Consider the following 21,305-nt stretch of genomic DNA (forward strand, 5'->3'; position numbering starts at 1 on the left):
TTAGTGAATGATATGATATTACACCTCAACCAAAATCGGAAATTGGCCATCTCAAAATGAGATAAAGAACTTTCGTGTCACGTTCTTTGCCATAAATAAACATAAGGCATATTATGGGGTCAAATTATTTTTCATTCACGCAAAAGGCGCACGACTCCGTCCATCAACTTCGAGACCTAATTTGAGATCCTATTCAAGGCTACAACTACATCACTCCACCCCAACCTCCAACAATGACACATCTATTATCTATTTCTCTCGAGCCATCTCATGTTGTTGAGAACAAAAATAATGCTAGAAACAACTACGTGTTAAATCCAATCTAGACTCTGTACAAATGTTGACACCAACACATGTTGCTTGTAAATTTAAGACACAAATAATTTCAGCATTCGGATCAACTAAAATGAGTTTGTGTGAGATCCAAATGGAAAGATGTCCATGCTCGTGTCTTAATTAACGTAGCAGGGAAGCCCCTAAAAAGTAAGAATTTGTCCACGCACTCAAACAGCCATGATAGTATTGTTACTATCCAACGAGAGTTAATGTGATGAAAAGATAAATGACAATTATATTATATATTGACAATAATTTTTTTGTAAAAAGATTTAAAAAAAAAAACATGCACCTTTTACTCGAGAATCATGTGAGAACTTGGAAATGACATTTAACTGTCTCTGTCTTGTCAAAACAAGGCTTAAGGCTAAGGCCATGTTAATTAGGATCATTTGCTTGTGATTTGTGAAAAAGATACAGAACTAATGTTAGGTATGCTATCCAACATGAATCTTAAATAACTCAACGTGACCCATGCGGGCTGAATATTTTTGCTTTCTCCAATTATATCAAGGGCGGGGTTAGAAATTATTTTAAAGAAAACTAATGAAAATGATTTGAAAACTTTGATTATTAATAAAAAATCAGATAATAACTTTATTTAATAATTAAAATAAAGTCCAATACTAAATCAGTCCAATTAAAATGGTCCAAACGCTAAATTTTTCAATTTTGCCCCTGCCTTTTCCGTTTAATGTCTCTCTGCCAATATGTCTCCCATGTGTCTTCGTGAAACCTCAGTCTTATTTTCTCTCTCCCACGTGACAAACAAAGTCTTATTTTGTAATTGTAATCCTATGAGCTTCCGCCACCTAGCATCCTATTAACTCAAGGACTTATGAATTGGGAGGTGATACACATGCCGACAAAAAAAAATTGGGAGGTGTGATGCGATGTCTTATATCAGCCTATGTTTTTTATTCACGTGTAAAAACATCATTAATTCTTTTAAACTTTATTATAAATTCATCAGACTTCTAAACAATATTTTGTAAAGTACTACAAACTCGTAATCTGTCACATCCCGGTCCGGGGCGGATCACTTTCCGGACCCGCTCCATCACCGTAGCACAATATTATCCGCTTTGGGCCCCGACCACGCCCTCACGGTTTTGTTTCTGGGAACTCACACGAGAACTTCCTGATGGGTCACCCATCATGGGAGTGCTCTCGTGCGCTACTCGCTTAACTTCGGAGTTCCCATGGAACCCGAAGCCAGTGAGCTTCCAAAAGGCCTCGTGCTAGGTAGGGATGAGAATATACATATAAGGATCACTCCCTTGGATGATGTGGGATGTCACATAATCATTTAAGTTTGCATTTCATATCATACCATCAAATTACTGAGATACTAAAGAGAAAATTCTAAAATTCTAATGTTTATATGTTCTATGTTAAATAATAAACCCAAATTCATAATACAAATATAGTTTTTTTTTAAGTGTAAATAAACATTTATTTATATAACATTTAATAAGTTTACTTAAACTGAGGAAAGGGAAATTAGAAACATGAACAGTGGCTTCTATTTCTAAAACTGAACCAAAATAACCCACCATATTTCTAATACTAAACCAAAATAACTCACACTATTTCCAGAACTGCAGTAAAAAAAATCACACTATTTCTGAAACTATAGCAAAATAACTCACATTATTTCTGGAGCTACAACAAAATAACCCACACTATTTCTGGAAATGAACCAAAATACTTGCACTCTTTCTGAAATTAAACCAAAATAACTCACACTATTTTTGGAACTATAGCAAAATAAGTCATACTACTTCTGGAACTACAGCAGAATAACTCACATTATTTTTGAAATTGAACTAATATAACCCACACTATTTATGGAACTACAACAAAATAACTCATTATTCCTAAAACTGTAGCAAAATAACTCACACTATTTATGGAACTACAACAAAATAACTCATTATTTTTTAAACTATAGCAAAATAACCCACACTATTTTTGAAAATACAACAAAATAACCCACACTATTTCTGAAAATTGAAGTCAATTAAACAAATAAACACTATTTCTGGAACTACAGCAAAATGACTCAAATTATTTTTGTAATAGAATAAAATACATACTATTTCTGAAACTACAGCAAAATAACTCAAACTATTTTTGGAACTGCAACAAAATAACTGACACTATTTCTGAAATTGAACCAAAATAACTCACATTATTAATGGAATGAAACAAAATAAACATTATTTTTAAACTGCATCAAAATAACCAACACTATTTTTGAAATAGAACCAAAATAACCTACATTATTTCTGGAACTACAACAAAATTGCACACTATTTCTGAAAATTGAATTAAAATAACTAAAACTATTTTTGAGAGGGAACAGATAAATATTGTTTATGAAACTACAGTAAAAGAGTCTGTGCTCAGTTCTAGAAATAATCAATGTTTAATTCTAGAAATAATTAGAGTTCATTCTAAAAATAGTCAATATTTAGTTCTAGAAATAGTCTAAATATTCGATTTTAGATTTTGGACACTTTTTATTTGTTTATAATTGCTAATTTTGTTTACTTGTGGAAATATTTAAGCTATTTGATTTTTTTTATTACTTGCGGAATCATAAAATATCATATTCCTAGTATGGTACCAATGCATTTTTTGTTGATTTGTTTTCATGTTGTTGCTGGACATGACAAAGCAACTTGTAAAGCTATAATCCAATACAATTGATTTGCTAATATAAAAGATAATTGATGGGTATTATTATGTAAATTTTGTTTTAGTACCAACGATATTCTATACTAATTGCTTATTCTTCTTAGTATAAGCAATATTATATACTAATTTATTCCAAGAGGATAAATAGTAAAACCTGCAACGTCATAATATAACTTTAACTACCAAGACAATCAATTACTTACATAAGTTACTTTTTTTTAATATATATTTTTTTTTAACATGTAGATTATTTTTCTGTTTGATAAGAGCTTTGTTCTTTCTGATATATATGTATGGAATGGAAGTGTAAGTTCGTTGTTTATTAAATTTAATTTGAAAAGTAATATTTTTAGTTTGCGGGAATTGTGCAGAGGAAAAATAGAAGTTGGGATGGGGGACGCCATAGAGGAAAAATAGAAATGGGGATGCTTCTTAAATTAATCATGTCAGGATATGAGCTTTAATTTTGGCGTTGGGGGGTGGGGTTGCAACGGCCTGTTGCAAGAAAAAAAAAATGAATTTTTTGGTTTTATTTGACTTTTCTGCGCTCGATGGCAATTCCGTAAATAACGTGAAGTTGGGTTAACCTCTTTCAAGCGCAAAGCTGAAAGAAAGATTTGATGTTGCATGTTGGGCTCTATTTCAGCCCGTGGAATTCAATTTTTTGGGCCTGTTATATGTTACTTTTGTCATTTTCATTAAATTTTAAGTCTTTTTTATTAAATAAAAATGATGAATGATTTTTGGTTAAGAAAAAGTTAGTCCAAATTCTTTTTATTAAAGCTCCGAATTTTTTATGGGTGAGCTACCTAAAATATTTACCTTAAAATCAAATATATATATATATATATATATATTCTACATACGTATTGTATGCAAAAATTTAAGTTGAATTTGTATATTTGTATACTTAAAATTTGTTTGGCATGAACTCAATAAGTTTTGAAATTGCAAACTACAAAATTACAATGAATCATCAAATTTCACATATATTTAGATGCAAACACAAGAAAAAATAGAAAACTTGATATCTTAATTACAACCGCACAACTAGCACAAAGCAAAACAATGAAAGTAGAAGTAAAGGCTATCTTTAAAAAAAAAATGATTGAAAGTAATATAAAGCCTGCTGAACCAAAGAAAGATAATCTTGAACAAAATAACATCACGATTTCTATGGTAATTTTTATATTTTTAGTTGTGCTAAATACTCACAGGGCTAGTTTCATTAAAAATAACTTTTCTTGCACTTTTTTTTTTTCCTATTATATTCCACTATACACTAAAATATATACATATTGCCACAAACCCTCCCGTCTACAGCCAGTGGCGGATCTAGGATTTTAAACTCGGGGGGTCCCAATAATAAAGGTCAAAAATCACATGCCAAACAATATTACAAATTATAAAATCATAACTCAAGCATCCATTACGAGGTTTCATAAGTTAATAGGGAGTACCTAAGTTGTTAATTATTTAATATGGACCACTAAATTTAAAACACTGCTCAAATAAAACTCTCCCCAAACTCCCACTATCTTTCTAACCAAACACACTATTTTTCTCTTTTACTAGTTTCCAAACATTCACATTCTCTCTCACTAACAACACAGCTGCTATACCTCCACCAACCGCCTCCCTCCCATTCTCCCGAATCCATGGCAGATCCACCCCCAAATTTCACCAACCCATGACAGATCATATCCATCTTACTAACTTTATGTAGGAAATTTCACCCATAAGAAAAATTACTAAGGTGGTTGAAATAATTTGGGGAAATTTGGGCTTATGTACTGCCCCGCCAAACGACAGAGAAAGGTTGGAGGAGAAGTGGTTGGCACCGATGGATGAGACCATGGTAGAAGCCAGGAGGAGAGAGGCTGGAAAGGTCCCTATTTTGTTTCTTCTCAGTGTGCGGTCATCTTCTCCGAGAAGAAGACAACCACTACAACATGCAACCTGCACAGACCTTATGCTTGAGTACGAGGGGTCCCCGAAAAATTTCTAGCAGAGATTTAGGATCGCCGACGGGTCCTAAGACCTCCCAGGTCCCTATGTGGATCTGTCCTTGTCTACAGCCTGTCGTAGCCTTTGGTGTGGCTACGCCATTGAATTATATAGTCACATAATGAGTCAGATCGGAGTAATGTTACACTTATTACGCTTTTTATACCATATTTGTACCACTTTTCCAATAAAATTAGTCTCCACCAACATATGTGAGCCCCACCTTTATAGAAAAATGATATACATGTGGTATGAAGGCAATGCCACCGACGGGGTCGTGAGTACGTGTTGGCCGGAGCAGCAGCGGAACCGAGTGGAAGACGGAAAGGCGGCCGGTCTTATGGCAGTGAACTGTAGTTCGCAAGACACGTAGTGTGTTGTACACGCAGGGAGAGGGAGAAAGTGAACTGTGAAATGATGAAGCATAAAAAAATTTAGAAAACAAAAGGGTGCACGCCCAGTGGGACTCGAACCCACAATCGCTTGATTAGAAGTCAAGCGCCTTATCCATTAGGCCATGGGCGCTTGTTGACAGATGTTGTCTAAATTATTTATTTATACAAAAGTTTATTTGTTTATCTAAAACTAAACGCAGAATTTTTTTTTTTAACTATTATTGCCACTAAAAAAAAATGATTGCGTGATGAGTGCATAATTAGAGTTTTTGAGTGCAAATGTTAATTTCCTTTTTACCAGTAAAATCACTATTTTATACTAATTTACACTAAGAAGAAGAGAATATAAAGAGAAAGACTCTAACTAATAAAATAAAAGACAAAAAGACAAAGTAAATCTCAAATCAATGAGAAAGACTCTAACTACTAAAATAAAAGACAAAGACTCTATATATAATTTCATCATAAACTACAAAATAGAATGACATATATATTATGAAGTATTGAAACATAATGAAAACATGGGAAACAAGCATATAATGTGTGTTCATTTAACTATTCAGTAAGTCTCCTACAATTTATTAAAAAAAAAAGTACAAAATGAAAGTTATCTATTTTCTGTTTAAGTAAGTCGCAACCTAAGTGGATGCCTAAGCAAGTCTAAACGGGTTAGGTGGGTGCCTAAGCGGTCTAGGCGGGTGCCTCAGCAGGTCTATGTGTCATTTCTTAATTTTCAAACGCCTAAGCTTTAATTGGAGCTGTGGCCAACTGCCTAACACCTAGATGCGACCTAAGTGGCGCTAGACGGGAATTTTTAGAACAATACTGGGAGTACCAGTGGGACAAAGTCTTGTATTATGAAAGAGCTAAATGTGGTTGACTAGTGAGTACATAATGATGTGATTAGGATTCTATGAATCTCTCCATTATCCAAAGAGGAAATTCAGTGGAGGACGAAGGGGTCCAGCAACCAATAATATTGCTACTTATGTGGCCATCAGGCATCACAGTTGGTTGGGTTCATTCATTTGGAGCCCCATTATTCTAAGGATTGATAAGATTCTCATCAAGTGATCTAAATTTGGTCTATCCAACAAAAACAAAGAAAAGGTAAACATTTGGTAGTAGGGTATTTGGAAAAGAAATAGTAAGGCCTTGTTGTAGCTTCAGTAGTAGAATATTGCCCTAAATACCGGCACGAGCTCTTGTATAAGTTAACCCCACATATTTCAATTGGTATACCATCAACTTTTTCCCATCACCTACCAAATGCACTAGCTATCGGCATGCTTTATAAATTAAAATAATCCAAAATTAGTATAAATTAAAATAATCCAAAATTAGTAATGTTATAATTCAAATTGTTGTACCGTAAAACTAAAGTTCTGAAAGATGTTAGTGACTAGTCACGCAACAGATTAGGACCTAGAGCTTAGGTGGCTAGGTGGACTAGACGGATTTAAATAAATTTATTATATATGGTATAGATAAGTGTCTACTTATACTTATAAAATATATAATTTTATTGGAATACATAAACAAGAAAGTAGAATAACATATAGATTATATAGTATTGGAACATAATGAAAATATGATGAACAAGTATATAATATATGTTCATCTAAGTATTCAACAAGTCTGTTACAATTTATTGAAAAAAAATAAATGCAAAACGAAATTTATCTATTTTTTGTCTAAGTGAGAGTCGTCATCTAAGCGGATGCCTAGGCAGGAATTTTTATAATAGTTCGCACAACACAATATGTTGATGTGTTGATATAATCAAATTGAACAACCTGTTTTTTTTTCATAATAGGTTGCTAAAGGTCTTTGGTCTCGTTTGGAACCGTTTTCATTATAAACACATTGAAAATTTTAATAAAAATGCAAGTATTTCTTGAAAATATTTGAAGTATTTCTTGAAAGAAGCATACAACAATGAGTGTCTTTTCAAGGTAGTGTTATCCACACACCTATTCTAACTTATTGCACATCTCTTTCAATTTTCGATCGTCTAATTAAATAAATTGAAGCAGATCAATGATAAAAATAAAATAAGGATGTGTGAGAGACAAAGATGAGTGTAGGAATAGCATTTTTATTTTCATAAAGCACTGAAAGTGCTTTTTACTTTTTCTACCAACCAAAAGCGTTTGTAGGTTGCGTTTGATACGAGAAAATGAATTCATGAGAAATGATTTCCCATATCTTTACTTAGGGGAAAGGGATATGCAAAATTTATTTCCCATTTTGTTAACATTGGGGAAAGTAGGTAGGTAGGTATATAACATTTGTTTTTTTGTTTATCTTGGGAATGAGTATGAATACCAAGGGGCTGGAGGAATTTAAGTTCTCCTTATTTTCTCATGAGCCTGAAAGTGCTTTTAATTATTTTAAAAGTATTTCTAAATATTTCATTTATTATTGTAAAAGCCCTCATTCATTATTTGTGAAATTGAACTTCATTAAAATATGAACAAATCATGTGTAGTTTGTTAACATTTAAAATTTATCGTAATACATCCTACATCTACTCTTATTTAATAATTACTCAATGCTCTATGCTTTTTGGATAGTTTGTTAGATTTGACTGTTTATGCTTAATCTGTGCATTTAGTAAATTATGGGGCTTTGTTGGACTTATTTTCATGTTGTTGATGATGATTAAGGACTGAATTTATCATCATAATACATATGAATTTCCTGATCGATTGAACTTGGGAGTATGTTTCGATGCGATTTGGAGGAAATAAATGAAATCGAGGGAGGCTTGATTTACTGAATAATCTGTAAATTGGGTTTATTGCTCGTAGAATTACAATTTCGAAGATCTTTCGGTTTTAGAGCTTTTTTTTTTTTTTTTTTTTGAGATAAAATGACTTGCCAAAACTTGTTTGATTTCTTTCTATAGGAGATGAATTAATGGTTTCACACCTCAATATTCGAATACGTTCAGGATCGACACGTGACACTAAAGGTATGTGTTTATCGATCTTGCCTCACTTGCAAATCATGTTAAAAAAAAAATAAAAAAATAAAAACTCAATGGCTCAATAACATAGTAAACTTTTTTTTTTAATGTCATGGTTGCATCTAATCCTATGTTAGTCTGCCTATGTACCCTCAGACAGGATCAAGCCATTTGTCGTTCATCCTTCACTAGACTCCGACATTTATCATAGTACTTTTTAGTAGAAAAGCATAGAATTCTAGAATCACAAGATTCCAAACTACTTAAAGCAACCATTTCACAACCAGGTTTGTCATTCACATAAATCACAATGTTTTCCAACATAGCTTCACAACCACAACAATTAATCGATTCAATGACTCAAAGATGCATAATTTAACTATGTTAGCCAATCAATAAGACCAAGTATCAATTCATGAATTTAATAAAGTAATTCTCCTATTGCCTATCTGGATTTCAGGCAATAACATTGTAACCCTAAGTTACAAACACAAAAGTCTATCGTGAGCAATTTCTATTTGCTAGAATCTAGAGTTTCGGACTAATTCAACAGAACTGAACAAGAGTTGAGACTTCGGGCCACTCAACATAATCCTTTTTGCCTCTATATTCCTAACTGGCGTTACTATTTTGCAGTCTTAGGTTCGTCATGCAAGATTTATGCAGAAAAAATTTACAATAGCCGTCGGGAAAGATCTTTGATGGCTAGGCTTGGCTGGCAACATCTTTCCTGACAAAAATTGATCTTCACCGGGTGAAATTTGACCTATCGCAGCAGAAATTCGCTGGCATAGTCGTCGGGAAAGCCATTCACCTGTGAAATTTGACCTATCGCAGCAAAAACTCCCTGGCATAATCGTCGGGAAAGCCATTAAATGTTTTGTATATTGAAGTAGAAGTATTTATTTTCTCCATTAATAATAAAATAAATAAAAGCAAGCATACAAATAAGTTAAATTTGTAATAATATAAAAGTTTTGTCATGGCCTTAGTCATATACGCAAATTTAAAGTTAGATAATAGGACAACTTTTTATTATGGTCAAGAAAGGACATCTAATGCACGTCAACAACAAACGCTAAATCAGCCAAAATAAGAAGAACAACATGTTTGATCATGTTAACCTATGTAAGTAGCTAAAGCATAAATGACAGAAAGATGGAAAATAAGATTCAAGGAGAAGGAAGAGGTTATTCTCAAAGATGGAATGAAAATCCCTTAAAAAAATTAACCTTTTTCTTATTGATTAAAAATTTAACCTTAATTATTCTAAATATAGAGACAAAATAATAATAAACCATCGACTTTATGGTAATTATACTATTGAGAATTATTGCAACTTGCAATTAGAATTGACAAAGTAACGAGTCCTTGTTATATATTAATGAAAGACTTGGGTGAGTTGTGTCACTGGTCCCGCTGCTTGATTATGTAACCAAAAATATCGCAGTTGAGTACACAGAAACTGTGTTATTTTCTATTGTCCCCGACGAAAACATCTTTTTCGCACCTCAATTATCCGTTAATAACTGGCTGTTTCCCAAAAGTAAACTTTGAAACAGACAGATCGATGTGTCTAACTTCAACCACCGACTACAGGTTATTTGTATCTTCTTCTAGGTTAAAGTACGCAAACGGGATTGGAGCTTAAAAATTGCTTTTACTAAATGTCTAAAACACTAATTAGTAAGTGGCTAGTTGTCTAGATTACAAGAAAAAATGTAGGTGAGAGTTTTTCGTGTGTCACGTCATCGATACAATCTAATTAAAATATTTTAAGTTTAGGTAAAAATCTACAACACATAATAACTAAATTTTAATTAGATGATACATGTTACTCAACCTGTGATATGACATGTAAGTTTCACTCTATTTTATTTGACCATTGTCACCCTTTTGATAAACTCATGTTTAATTTGCATCTTTTTCAGTGTTCAGGGTTGAATTACATTAGTTTGACAACTAATTTCTTCAAAAGACAACAAAGGTAGTCACTAATTAAACAAGAACCTAGCTAGGGCTAAAAAAGTTTTAAGGTCATATTCTTATATAGATGTTAAACAATAAGTTGCATAAATCAAAGTGGAATACTAATCAACTGACTATTGATTGAGACATATATTATTTTCCTCCTCTAAATAGAAAAAAAAAAAGGAAAAAAATATTGTGGGTTCGTGCTCAGTCCCTAACAAAGTTTTGTCAGCTTGATGACTATTAATCCACCTTAAACTCATTTTAAATTTTGTCACTTAGTATTACGATCTGGTGGTATTTCTCTTCACTTGTAAGTGGAGGTCTTAGGTTTGATTCTCGACAAAGGAAAATTTGAGCCATATTATTGCTAGCTCATTGTGAGGCTAAGCACATCTCCTCTTCCTTAGTATAGATAATATCGTTTGTTAAAAAAAAAAAATCTAAAATCATCCAACTTTTTTTCACCAATTTTATATGAGAATCCTACTTTCTTTTAGTCATTTACTTACATCTTAGTTGAATATAATTACAAATTTACTAGCGCTATTCTAATCCTACAAAAAAGGAAAACTCATGGTCTATGTACAGAGAATGGTGTATGTAGCTTTACATGCTTGGTGAGACTAAAACAACTCAACCTCTCCCGTCTCTCTATCTAGAACACTCTCCGCCAACAACCACACTAAAAGAGAACCTTCGTCTTTGATTCCGGGGTGTTGCCGGCCCCGGTAAACCCCAGGATCTTTTTCTTTTCTTCTCTTAGCTTTTTAGAAATAAGGAGTTTTACTCCCGGCATCTCTCCCCCGTTCGTTGTATAGAGTTTTGTCTATCCCCTAGTTTTCTAGAGTTGTGCTCCCGGTCTTTTGACTGGCCATTACCATTCCGATTTCCTATTTGGTCTCCTGGAAAATTCTTTCCAGTTGTCATCCAATATTCAAATTTGCCACATATCTTGTGTCCCCACACAGAAAAATGTTGCACCATATTCAAATTTCTTTTATGGCATGCTTGTCCTAGGATATACGGAAGAAGTCACTTCGAATCATTGCAATTTCCAACTGTACATTTGTAGTCCTATATGTAGAATTTTGATGTATATTTGCTTGATTGAACAATTACAAGATGAAACATATATATAGGAAAGAAAAAGAACATAAACCTAATTTTGCCTAACTTGCCTAACTTGCCTAACTTGCCTAACTTGCCTAACTTTGAACAAGAAAATTGACTAGCCTACCATTATTTCAACATGTTTATTTCATGCATTTTTACACAAGGATTCCAACCTAACTTTGTTTGTCTAACACTCCCCCTCAAGTTGGAGAGTGGATGTCAAGAACTCCCAACTTGCGTAACATACCCGAAAACTTTTCTTTCCCAAGAGGTTTGGTAAACAAGTCTGCCAACTGTTGTGCCGTACCCACATGCTTGGTCTCTATTGTGCCATCTACAATCTTATCTCGTATAAAATGACAATCCATCTCAATGTGACGAGTTCGTTCATGAAAAACAGGATTGGCAGCTATATGTAACGCTGCTTGATTATCACAAAATAAAATGGAAGGACCATCCAAAGGAATGTTCAAATCCTTCAACAAAAAACGAAGCCAAACTATCTCGCAACAAGCACCTGTCATGGCCCTATATTCCGCCTCTGCTGAAGAGAGCGAAACGGTTTTCTGTCGTTTCGTCCGCCAAGATATCAAAGAACCGCCCAAGAATACACAATACCCAGTAGTCGAACGGCGAGTGATAGGGCAACCTGCCCAATCAGAATCACAAAACGCAGTTAACTTGGTCTGGTTGTCAGAACGAAATAATAAACCTTGACCTGGAGTAGCCTTCAAATAACGAACAATACGAAGCGCAGCATCCATATGAGATATCCTTGGCTCGTGCATAAAACGGCTTAAAACATGCACAGAATAAGTGATATCCGGCCGAGTGATAGTGAGATATATTAACCGACCTACTAATCGTCGATACTTTTCAGGATCCTTGAGAAGTTCTCCTTTATCAGATAATTTTGTGTCATCCATAGGAAAAGCAATGGGTCGTGCTCCCAAAAAACCATAGTCCTTGAGAATCTCTAATGCATACTTGCGTTGAGAAATATAAATCCCTTGTTTGGAACGAGAAACCTCAATACCCAAAAAATATTTTAAATCACCAAGGTCTTTTATCCGAAAATGATCACGGAGAAAAGACTTCAGAGAATTAATGGCACTAGCATCATTGCCTGTAATCACAATATCATCCACATAAATGAGCAAAGCTGTGAAAGAAATACCAGACTTTTTAGTGAACAATGAATAGTCAGCTTTGGATTGTTGAAAACCGGCAGAAATGATGGCACTAGTGAATTTGGCAAACCATTGGCGAGAAGCCTGCTTAAGACCATAAAGTGACTTGTGAAGGCGACACACAAGATTCTCCCCCTGTCGCCGAAGACCAGGAGGAGGAGACATATAGATTTCTTCATGTAAGTCACCATGTAAGAAAGCATTATTAACATCAAGCTGATGAAGAGACCAAGACTGACTAGCAGCAAGAGCAAGAAGACAACGCACCGTAATCATCTTAGCAGTAGGAGAAAAAGTATCATGATAATCAATACCTTCAGCCTGAGTGAAGCCTTTAGCAACCAAACGAGCTTTGTAGCGGTCAATAGAGCCGTCGGATTTGTGCTTGAGTTTGTACACCCACTTACAACCAATGGGAATTTTGCCAGGGGGCAAGGAAGTTAAAGTCCAAGTACCATTAGCATGTAAAGCTTGAAGCTCCTCAGTCATAGCACGTTGCCAATTGGGGTCAGTGGCAGCCTCGGCAAAGGAGGAAGGCTCCACAGTCCGACTGACAGAGTTAATGTAAGAAAAATGTCTGGGAGAGTAACGGTGATAAGAGAGAAAATTACAAAGTGGATATCGTGTACCTTGTGTAGAACCGGGTTGCGAAGTCGAAGATGGGTGGGATGGCAGAATCACCTGCGAGCAAACGTAGTCTTTTAAATAGGATGGAGGTTTATGGGTACGGGAAGAGGTGCGGGGAAGGGGAGGATTGGTAGGTAGTGAGGGGGTAGGGATGTCCGTGGGTAAAAGGGTGAAAGGTAAGGAAGTAGCGGGGGGGGAAGGAGGGGATGCCGAGAGGGTAGGGGCATGGGGAGGAACGGGTAATGGGGCAGCAAGGGAATCTATGGGAGGCGTGGAAGGGGAGGAAGGTGGAGGAGGGTGAGGCGTCGGGGCAGGAAGGGGTGAGTTATATGTAAAGTCCAGAGGGGGTGGGATGGGTAGGGTAGGCGAAGAGGATGGGATAGGAGGGTGAGAAACGGCATAAGGGAAAGTACTTTCGTGAAAGATGACGTCTCGACTAGTGAAAATGCGGTGATTGTCGAGATCGTAAAGGGTATAGGCCTTTTGTCCATGAGGATAACCGAGAAAAATGCAACGATGAGCCCGAGGGGAAAATTTGGTGGTTGGAGTGACAGAGGTGGCATATGCCAGACAACCAAAGACGCGGAAGTGGTCATAAGATGGGGTTTTCGAAAAGAGAACCTCAAATGGGGATTTATGATGGAGAAGACGGGTAGGGAGACGATTGATGAGATAAGTAGCGGTAAGAACACATTCCCCCCAAAACTTGATAGGAAGATGGGATTGAAAACGAAGGGCGCGAGCGGTTTCAAGAAGATGACGATGTTTTCTTTCAACAACGCCATTTTGTTGGGGGGTATAAACACAAGAAGTTTGTAAAAGCACCCCATGATCAGAGAAAAAACTACGAAGAGATAAAAATTCACCACCATTGTCAGTACGAATGCATTGGATGGTAGTGCGGAATTGGGTAGTGACATAAGCAAAAAAATCCTTAATTAATTGTTGAGTGTCGGATTTATGTTTCATGAGGAAGACCCACGTAAAGCGAGAAAAATCATCCACAATGGTTAAGAAATAATTAGCACCAGAAAGAGAAGATTGACGATTCGGGCCCCAAATATCACAATGAATTAAAGCAAAAGGGAAAGTTGATGAAATTGAACTCAAAGGAAAAGGTTGACGAGTTTGTTTTGCCAACGGACAAACATCACAAATATGACTAGAATCAAAAGTGCAATTAAGAGAGCTAGATGCTAAAGCTTGCAAACGAGTGGAGGAGGGATGACCAAGACGCCTATGCCAGAGGGAGGAGGGGATGGTAATGATGTTGCAGAGAGGTTGACGGGTGGGGAGAGAAGAGGTAAGGGCCACAAGGTAATACAGATCGCCACGTCGCTTACCCACACCAATCATCGCCTTCGAAACCAAGTCCTGCAAAACACACCAAGAAGGAAAGAAGGTTATGGAACACGATAATCCATTTGTAAGTTTACCAACCGATAAAAGGTCCACTCGGAAATTAGGGACACATAAAACATCCTTCAAAGTAACTGAGGAATTTAAAGGAAGAGTGCCGGTAAAAGTAATGGGAGCGGAAGCACCACTAGGCAAAGAAACAGGCGGCAAATGTGAAGGAGAACGATTAACCAAACATGAAGCGGAAGAAGTAATATGATCCGTAGCACCACTGTCAAGAATCCATTGACCATGACGAGAGGTGATAGGTAACAAACCTTGGGCAAAATCAGTAGTGAGCACGGCATTGGCCTGAGGAGGGGTGGTGGTGTCACGTAGAGCAGCTAGAACACGGGAGTGCTGCTCGGCAGAGAGGTCAGGCATGGCAAGCTGCAAGTCATGTAAAGTAGGCTGGGTCCCGTGCACTTGGTGGGTCGCTGGAGTAGAAGAGGAGGCGGGGGCCTGGGTGCCTTGCACGTGATGGGCCTGGGTGAAATTATGGGGCCGGGAAGCAGAAAACCGTGGTTGCTGGGGAGGACTGGAAGGTGCATGGCTGCGGGAAGAACTGGAAGCAGTGGCACGGCGCGGTGGTCGCCACGGTTGGCCATGGAGGGGATGGCCAACGGGATAGCCATGAAGTTTATGGCAGGTATCTCGGGTATGATAATCAAAATTGCAGTAGGTGCAGTGGAGGGGAGGACGAGCAGAGGAGGGACGGGATGGGCCACGAACAGCCATGGCAGCAGGTTGATCGACAGAGCGGAGGACGCCCAGGGAGCGTTGTTTTTCAGCTTGAGACACCGATGAACAGGCCTGACGAACAGTAGGGAGGGGATGCATTAAAAGAATCTGGTCACGAACAGCAGCAAAGGATTCGTTGAGGCCCATTAAAAATTGCATGAGTTGTTGACGGTCATGCTTGGCGTTGCAAGAGCACGTGCAGCCATCATTATAAGAAGCAAGCTCATCCCAGAGAGCTTTCAGGCGAGTAAAATAGGCGGAGATAGAAGAAGAACCTTGAGAAATTGTAGCAAGTTCCCGGTTGAGTTGGAAGATGCGTGGAGCATTACTCTGAGAGAAGCGTTCGCGAAGATCATCCCATACAGCTTGGACAGAGGTGGAAAAAAGTACAGATTCTTGAAGGTCAGGTTCCAAGGAATGCAGAAGCCAAGAGAGAATCATGTCATTGCAACGACGCCAAGCCGCGTGAGCATCAGGATCGTCGGAGGAAGAAGGTTCTTGGATATCGCCAGTGATGAAACCAAGTTTATTCTTGGCACTCAAGGAAAGCTGCATGCCACGGGCCCAGGATGTGTAGTTATCACCATTCAACTTCTTGGATACAAGGACAAGATTCGGGTGGTCGGAATGATGAAGGGAAAAAACACCATCGGAAGAAGAAGAGTCAGCCATGGGAACGGCAGAGAAAGCTGCCGAAAAAAAAAAAAATTAGGGCTAGGTTTATAAACCTGCTCTGTATACCATGTAGAATTTTGATGTATATTTGCTTGATTGAACAATTACAAGATGAAACATATATATAGGAAAGAAAAAGAACATAAACCTAATTTTGCCTAACTTGCCTAACTTGCCTAACTTGCCTAACTTGCCTAACTTTGAACAAGAAAATTGACTAGCCTACCATTATTTCAACATGTTTATTTCATGCATTTTTACACAAGGATTCCAACCTAACTTTGTTTGTCTAACACTATATGATGGATGAAGATTTTCTTCCGATCTTCTTTGTAAGAATTTTAGAAATCCTCACAATTTATCATTTATTATATATCATACGATCAAATTTTTTTTAGATACTATTTATGCTTAATTTTAAATAAAAATTTTAAATGAATTCTAACCACACAATGTATAATGAATGGTTAGGATGTGAGCTTCATAAAATCTCTACAATTTAGATATGGATGGGATTCAAATCCCTATGTGATGACAACATAATTCTAGACCTTCCAACGGAAGAATTTTCCAATTTGGCCAATACATAAGAGTCATTACATCTTAGTCCACAATTGAAGGCCAGAAGAAAAAACAAAGTAACGAATAGTAATGCGAACTTCTAAAGTTGAATAAGATAAAGAGGAGACATTGGAGATTAATGATAATTATCATGCATTATGGTAATGATTGCTTGCAGTGCAGCTAATACCAATGATATGTAGTCACTTAGTACTACAATCTAGTGGTGTTTCTCTTTATTTGTAAGTGAGATGCCTTAATTTCAACTCTCGTCAAAAGAAAATTTGAGCCACAATATTGCTAGCCTATTGTGAGGCTTAGCTAACTCCTTTAGTACATATAAATACTTTTGTTAAAAAAAAAAAAAACCATTTATGTGTAAGCCGGGGTCCCTGGTCACTGTGAAAGAATATGCCATATATGTTTGAAGATCTTTCGGAGCATGGAATGTAAATTATATACAGATCATCCAAATTATATATCTTGGAAGAAAAACCAAGACGTATACTAAATAATTAATGATATATCACCAAATTGTATGGATTATATTACAATGACAGTTGTGACCACTTGGCAAAAGCAGGCAAACAACTTGCACAATGAATTATATAGGACCATATAAAATCAGCAATTTTCTAGAGATGAAAAAGTTAAAAATAAAAATAAAAATAAAACTGCGAACACCAATTAAGTCATTCGAACAACCCACATTACCTCCAAAGTTGCTGGGAGTATTAAGTTCTCTCAGCTGCTAATATCTGATGAGAAAAATCCCCACAAGTTTAACTCAACTCCCTCGACACCCAGTGATGGATATACCCACGCATCCAATGAGTCGTTAACCAGTATGAACTCGTTCCTCGACTCGGGCGACTCGAAACTGCCCTCGATATTGGGTAACTCCACAATCTCCCCTAGCTCCTCAGAATCCGAACCCTCGGACTGCGACAACAACAAGGAAGAGGAGGAGGACGATGATGATGATGTTGTAGAATTTAAATGAACCATGGCTGCTGCTTTGGTCGCGGCAGCCTGGACATCTTGAGGTTTAAGGGACGCTGGCCGTGGCAACAACTCGGTCAGTTCTGGAAAGTTCAGAATGGCGGAGCTGCCCTTAATGCTGAGGGCGGCTACGTCATGCGCACGGGCTGCCATCTCAGGAGTTGAGAATGTGCCAAGCCAGATTCTTGACTTCTTGCGCGGCTCGCGAATTTCAGACACCCATTTTCCCCAGTTGCGCATACGAACTCCTCTGTAAACTGGGTGTTTGCTGCTGTTGACGTTGCTATCATCATGTCTCTTTCTTTTGAGTATTAGTTGCTGCTGCTGCTGCTGCTCTGAGCTGGGCTTCTTGGTTATGGTGTTGGGCGTGTTGGAGGTTGAATTCGGGCGAGTATGCAACAAACCAGACGAGCATGAGGGTGAGTTGCTGGTGCTTTCAGCTTCTGAAATGTTTGGTTCTGGTGCCATTGCTGACAGATTGAGACCTACCCCAGCTAACAATTGTGGAGCAAATAAAATGTAGCACAGTGTATATGTTATTGATGTGGGAGCCAATATGCAACTATATATAAAAAAAAATTAAGAGAGAGAGAGAGAGAGAGAGAGAGAGAGAGATGAGGGTGTAGGGAATTGGATATGAAATGGGGTACACGCTCCCTTGCATTCACCCTTAGCTTACCGTTATTTTAAACAAACGATATTATTTATATTAAGGGATAGGAGAATAGGTTAAACCACACAATAGACTAGTAATAATATGGTTTAAATTCGTCTTTGATCAGAATCGAACCTAAGACGTCTCACTTACCAGTGAAAATGAATATTACTAAACCGTAGTGATAAATGGCTTTTACCTTTGTTAATTTACTTTACTAACAATTTACATGAAGTCTCCTTGTATGAAAATATATAGAAAAGCGAGTTATTCATACATACAAACACAAAAAGATTTTTTTTTCCTTTTTTTTTTTTTTACACAAGCGCATGAAACTGTCGAAGTATAAAAAACACTACAATTTTATGAGATAGGATTCTTGCTGGATCCTTTTTTTGAGGATCCTGTTGATCTTTTAATCTTGTATATTCATTGTACATCGTGCAGTCAGTTTTTGTCAGACCCTATTTGTGTTCAATTTTAAATAATATAGTTTAAAATAATTTTCAATCGCACGATATACGATAAAATGATATGATTAAAGGATCTACAGGATCCTCACAAAGAGAATCAGACGAGAATCCTCCCAAAGTCCATCTATCAATTAATCTGGACCCTTAAAATTTGATAAAATGGCTATAAGCAGAGGGTCCCTTAAAATGTTATAGTACATTTAGTCATTGAATCAAATTTTAAGAGCCTAAATTAATTAATCGGTGGGATGAGGAACTCTTTCCTTTTATTTTTTTAAGTTAAAAAGGGAAAACAGTAAAGAGGGTATGAGAATGAGAGAGAGAGAGTGCAACTTTCAAAATTGAATTATTCTGCAAACCTAATTCCACGTCTCTCCTTTCTTTTGTCCATTTAAGGTCCATTCCTTTTGTCCGTTGCTTTGTCTCAATATAAGATGTTGACGTAATTAAACCGTAACCATTCAAATGTAAGATGAGCGAAGGGGAGAGAGATTAGAAGGGGAGAGAATCATTCTCCTTGTTTCAAATCCCATTCCCACTTTGATAGATTAATTAGGAAAAGGACTGGCGCAATTAATTAGGAAAAGAATCCTTGTCAGATTCTTTTTTGGGAATCCTAAGAATTCCGCAATCGTGATGGTTTATCGTATATCGTGCGGTTAATTTTCGTTAGATACTATTTATATTTAATTTTAAATTTTAAATTTTAAAATGATTTCTGACCGTATAATAAAAGTACATGACAACACCTTATGAGCACATAACAACACCTTATTGACCACATCTTTTCTTCCTATATTTTTGTGTTAGGCAGGTTCCTTTAATTGCTACATTTAGATTAAATTAATCAGTACTTACATTTAAAAGGTCCATGTTTAAAGCTTGGAATTTGTGTAGGTTTAAAAAAAAATAATAATAATAATTGTCACTCAGTATTAGAGTCTAGGAGCAGTATTCTTAATTTGTAAATGAAAGATCTTAAGTTCAATTTTTATCAAAAATAAATTTAAATCATATTATTGTGGCTAATCTATTGTGAGATTTAACACACTCACTCATCACTTATTGTAGATAATATCATTTGTTTGAAAAAAAAATAATATTAATTGATTTTCCTTTGGGGAAAGTCATTAAAAAAAAAATAACACTAATGCCTACTATTCTCACCTCTCTTCCTTCTCTCGTTGCGGCCATAACATGTTATATATGTAAAGAGTAATGTTAGGGAGATTAAAATTTTAAATTAATTTTTGTAACCTAAATGATGTGGATAATTGTATTATTAGTTAAGTGTTGATTAACGTGCTTATTTTTTTTATTTGTGACATTTCATTTATTTTACAAATTTTAGTCTTACTAACATTACTTGTAAAAAAAAAAATAGACATATCGCATTTGCATTAGGCTTTTTAGCCAAAATGGACCCTAAGATTTGCATAACTCCTCACTTTGGTCCCTGAAATTTCAAATCAATAGAAGTGGTCCCTGATGTTGTCCACCATCCATCATTTTGGTATTTCTGTTAAAAACTCCATTAAGTGTCCCAGAGCTATTGGCCGGAAGTTTAGGCAGTTTTCAAAACTTCGTAACTCAATCGTTTCTTAACCAAATTCAACCCATAAATATCAAAATGAAGATAGGAAAGTGTAGAATAAGATTATACCTATTTGGAAGCCCAATGGTTGCTGGAGATGGTAGGAAAATAGCCTCAAAATTAACTGGTCCAAAGGAAAACTGGAAAATTGGAAAACTCACCGGGAACTGGATAAACTTTAAACTTTCATAGCTTCCCTTTTTCAACGGCTAAATCATATTGGTTTGGCTGGAAAACTGTTCGAAAGTGGCTAACTTGAGACCATGATAGCCACTTTCGAGCCGTTTTTCGGCCAAACCACGGTGAGTTAGCCATTCAAAAATGTACCATTATCTTCGTCTCGTTGATAAGTATGATTTTTGTTTTTGAATCACTTGATTTCATTGAGTATTGAAGAAGTTATGAACATTTAAAGTTTACCCAGTTTCCAGTGAGTTTTCTAGTTTTCCCTCAGACCAGTCAACTTTGAGGCTATTCTTTGACCATCTTCGACAACCATTGGGTTTACAAATAGGTATAATCTTATTCTACACTTTCCTATCTTCATTTTGATATATCATGGGTCGAATTTGGTTAAGAAACGATTGAGTTACGAAGTTTTGAAAATTGCCCTAAACTTCCGACCAAAAGCTCTAGGACACTTAACGGAGTTTTTAACGGAATGACCAAAATGATGGATGGTGGACAATCTCAGGGACCAGTTCTATTGATTTGAAATCTCAGGGACCAAAGTGAAGAGTTATACAAATCTCAGGGACCATTTTAACTAAAAAGCCTTTGCATTATGATGAATGATGACTTGACAAACTTGTAAATTCCGTTGACGTTAGCAAGTTGCAAAGGGATATATTCATTACATTTCTTATGTGCCTAGATGCGCTATATAATTT

The 21,305-nt window shown here is 36.2% G+C and overlaps 1 protein-coding gene and 1 non-coding gene across 2 annotated transcripts; both read right to left on the minus strand.

Moving 5' to 3' along the window:
- Positions 1-5,498: 5,498 nt before the first annotated feature.
- On the minus strand, positions 5,499-5,571 carry TRNAR-UCU. Its single transcript has one exon. It is a non-coding gene; the product is annotated as a tRNA-Arg (tRNA).
- Positions 5,572-17,163: 11,592 nt separating this feature from the next.
- LOC103966544 (ethylene-responsive transcription factor TINY-like) lies at positions 17,164-18,269 on the minus strand. Its single transcript, XM_009379718.3, has one exon. It carries the CDS (start codon positions 18,159-18,161, stop codon positions 17,436-17,438), a length of 726 nt encoding a protein of 241 aa, XP_009377993.2. The 5' UTR covers positions 18,162-18,269; the 3' UTR covers positions 17,164-17,435.
- Between the last annotated feature and the right edge of the window lie 3,036 nt (positions 18,270-21,305).

The sequence above is a fragment of a genome, unplaced genomic scaffold (assembly GCF_019419815.1).
Source record: "Pyrus x bretschneideri cultivar Hongxiangsu unplaced genomic scaffold, Pyrus_bretschneideri_v1 Contig20, whole genome shotgun sequence".
NCBI lineage: Eukaryota > Viridiplantae > Streptophyta > Magnoliopsida > Rosales > Rosaceae > Pyrus > Pyrus x bretschneideri.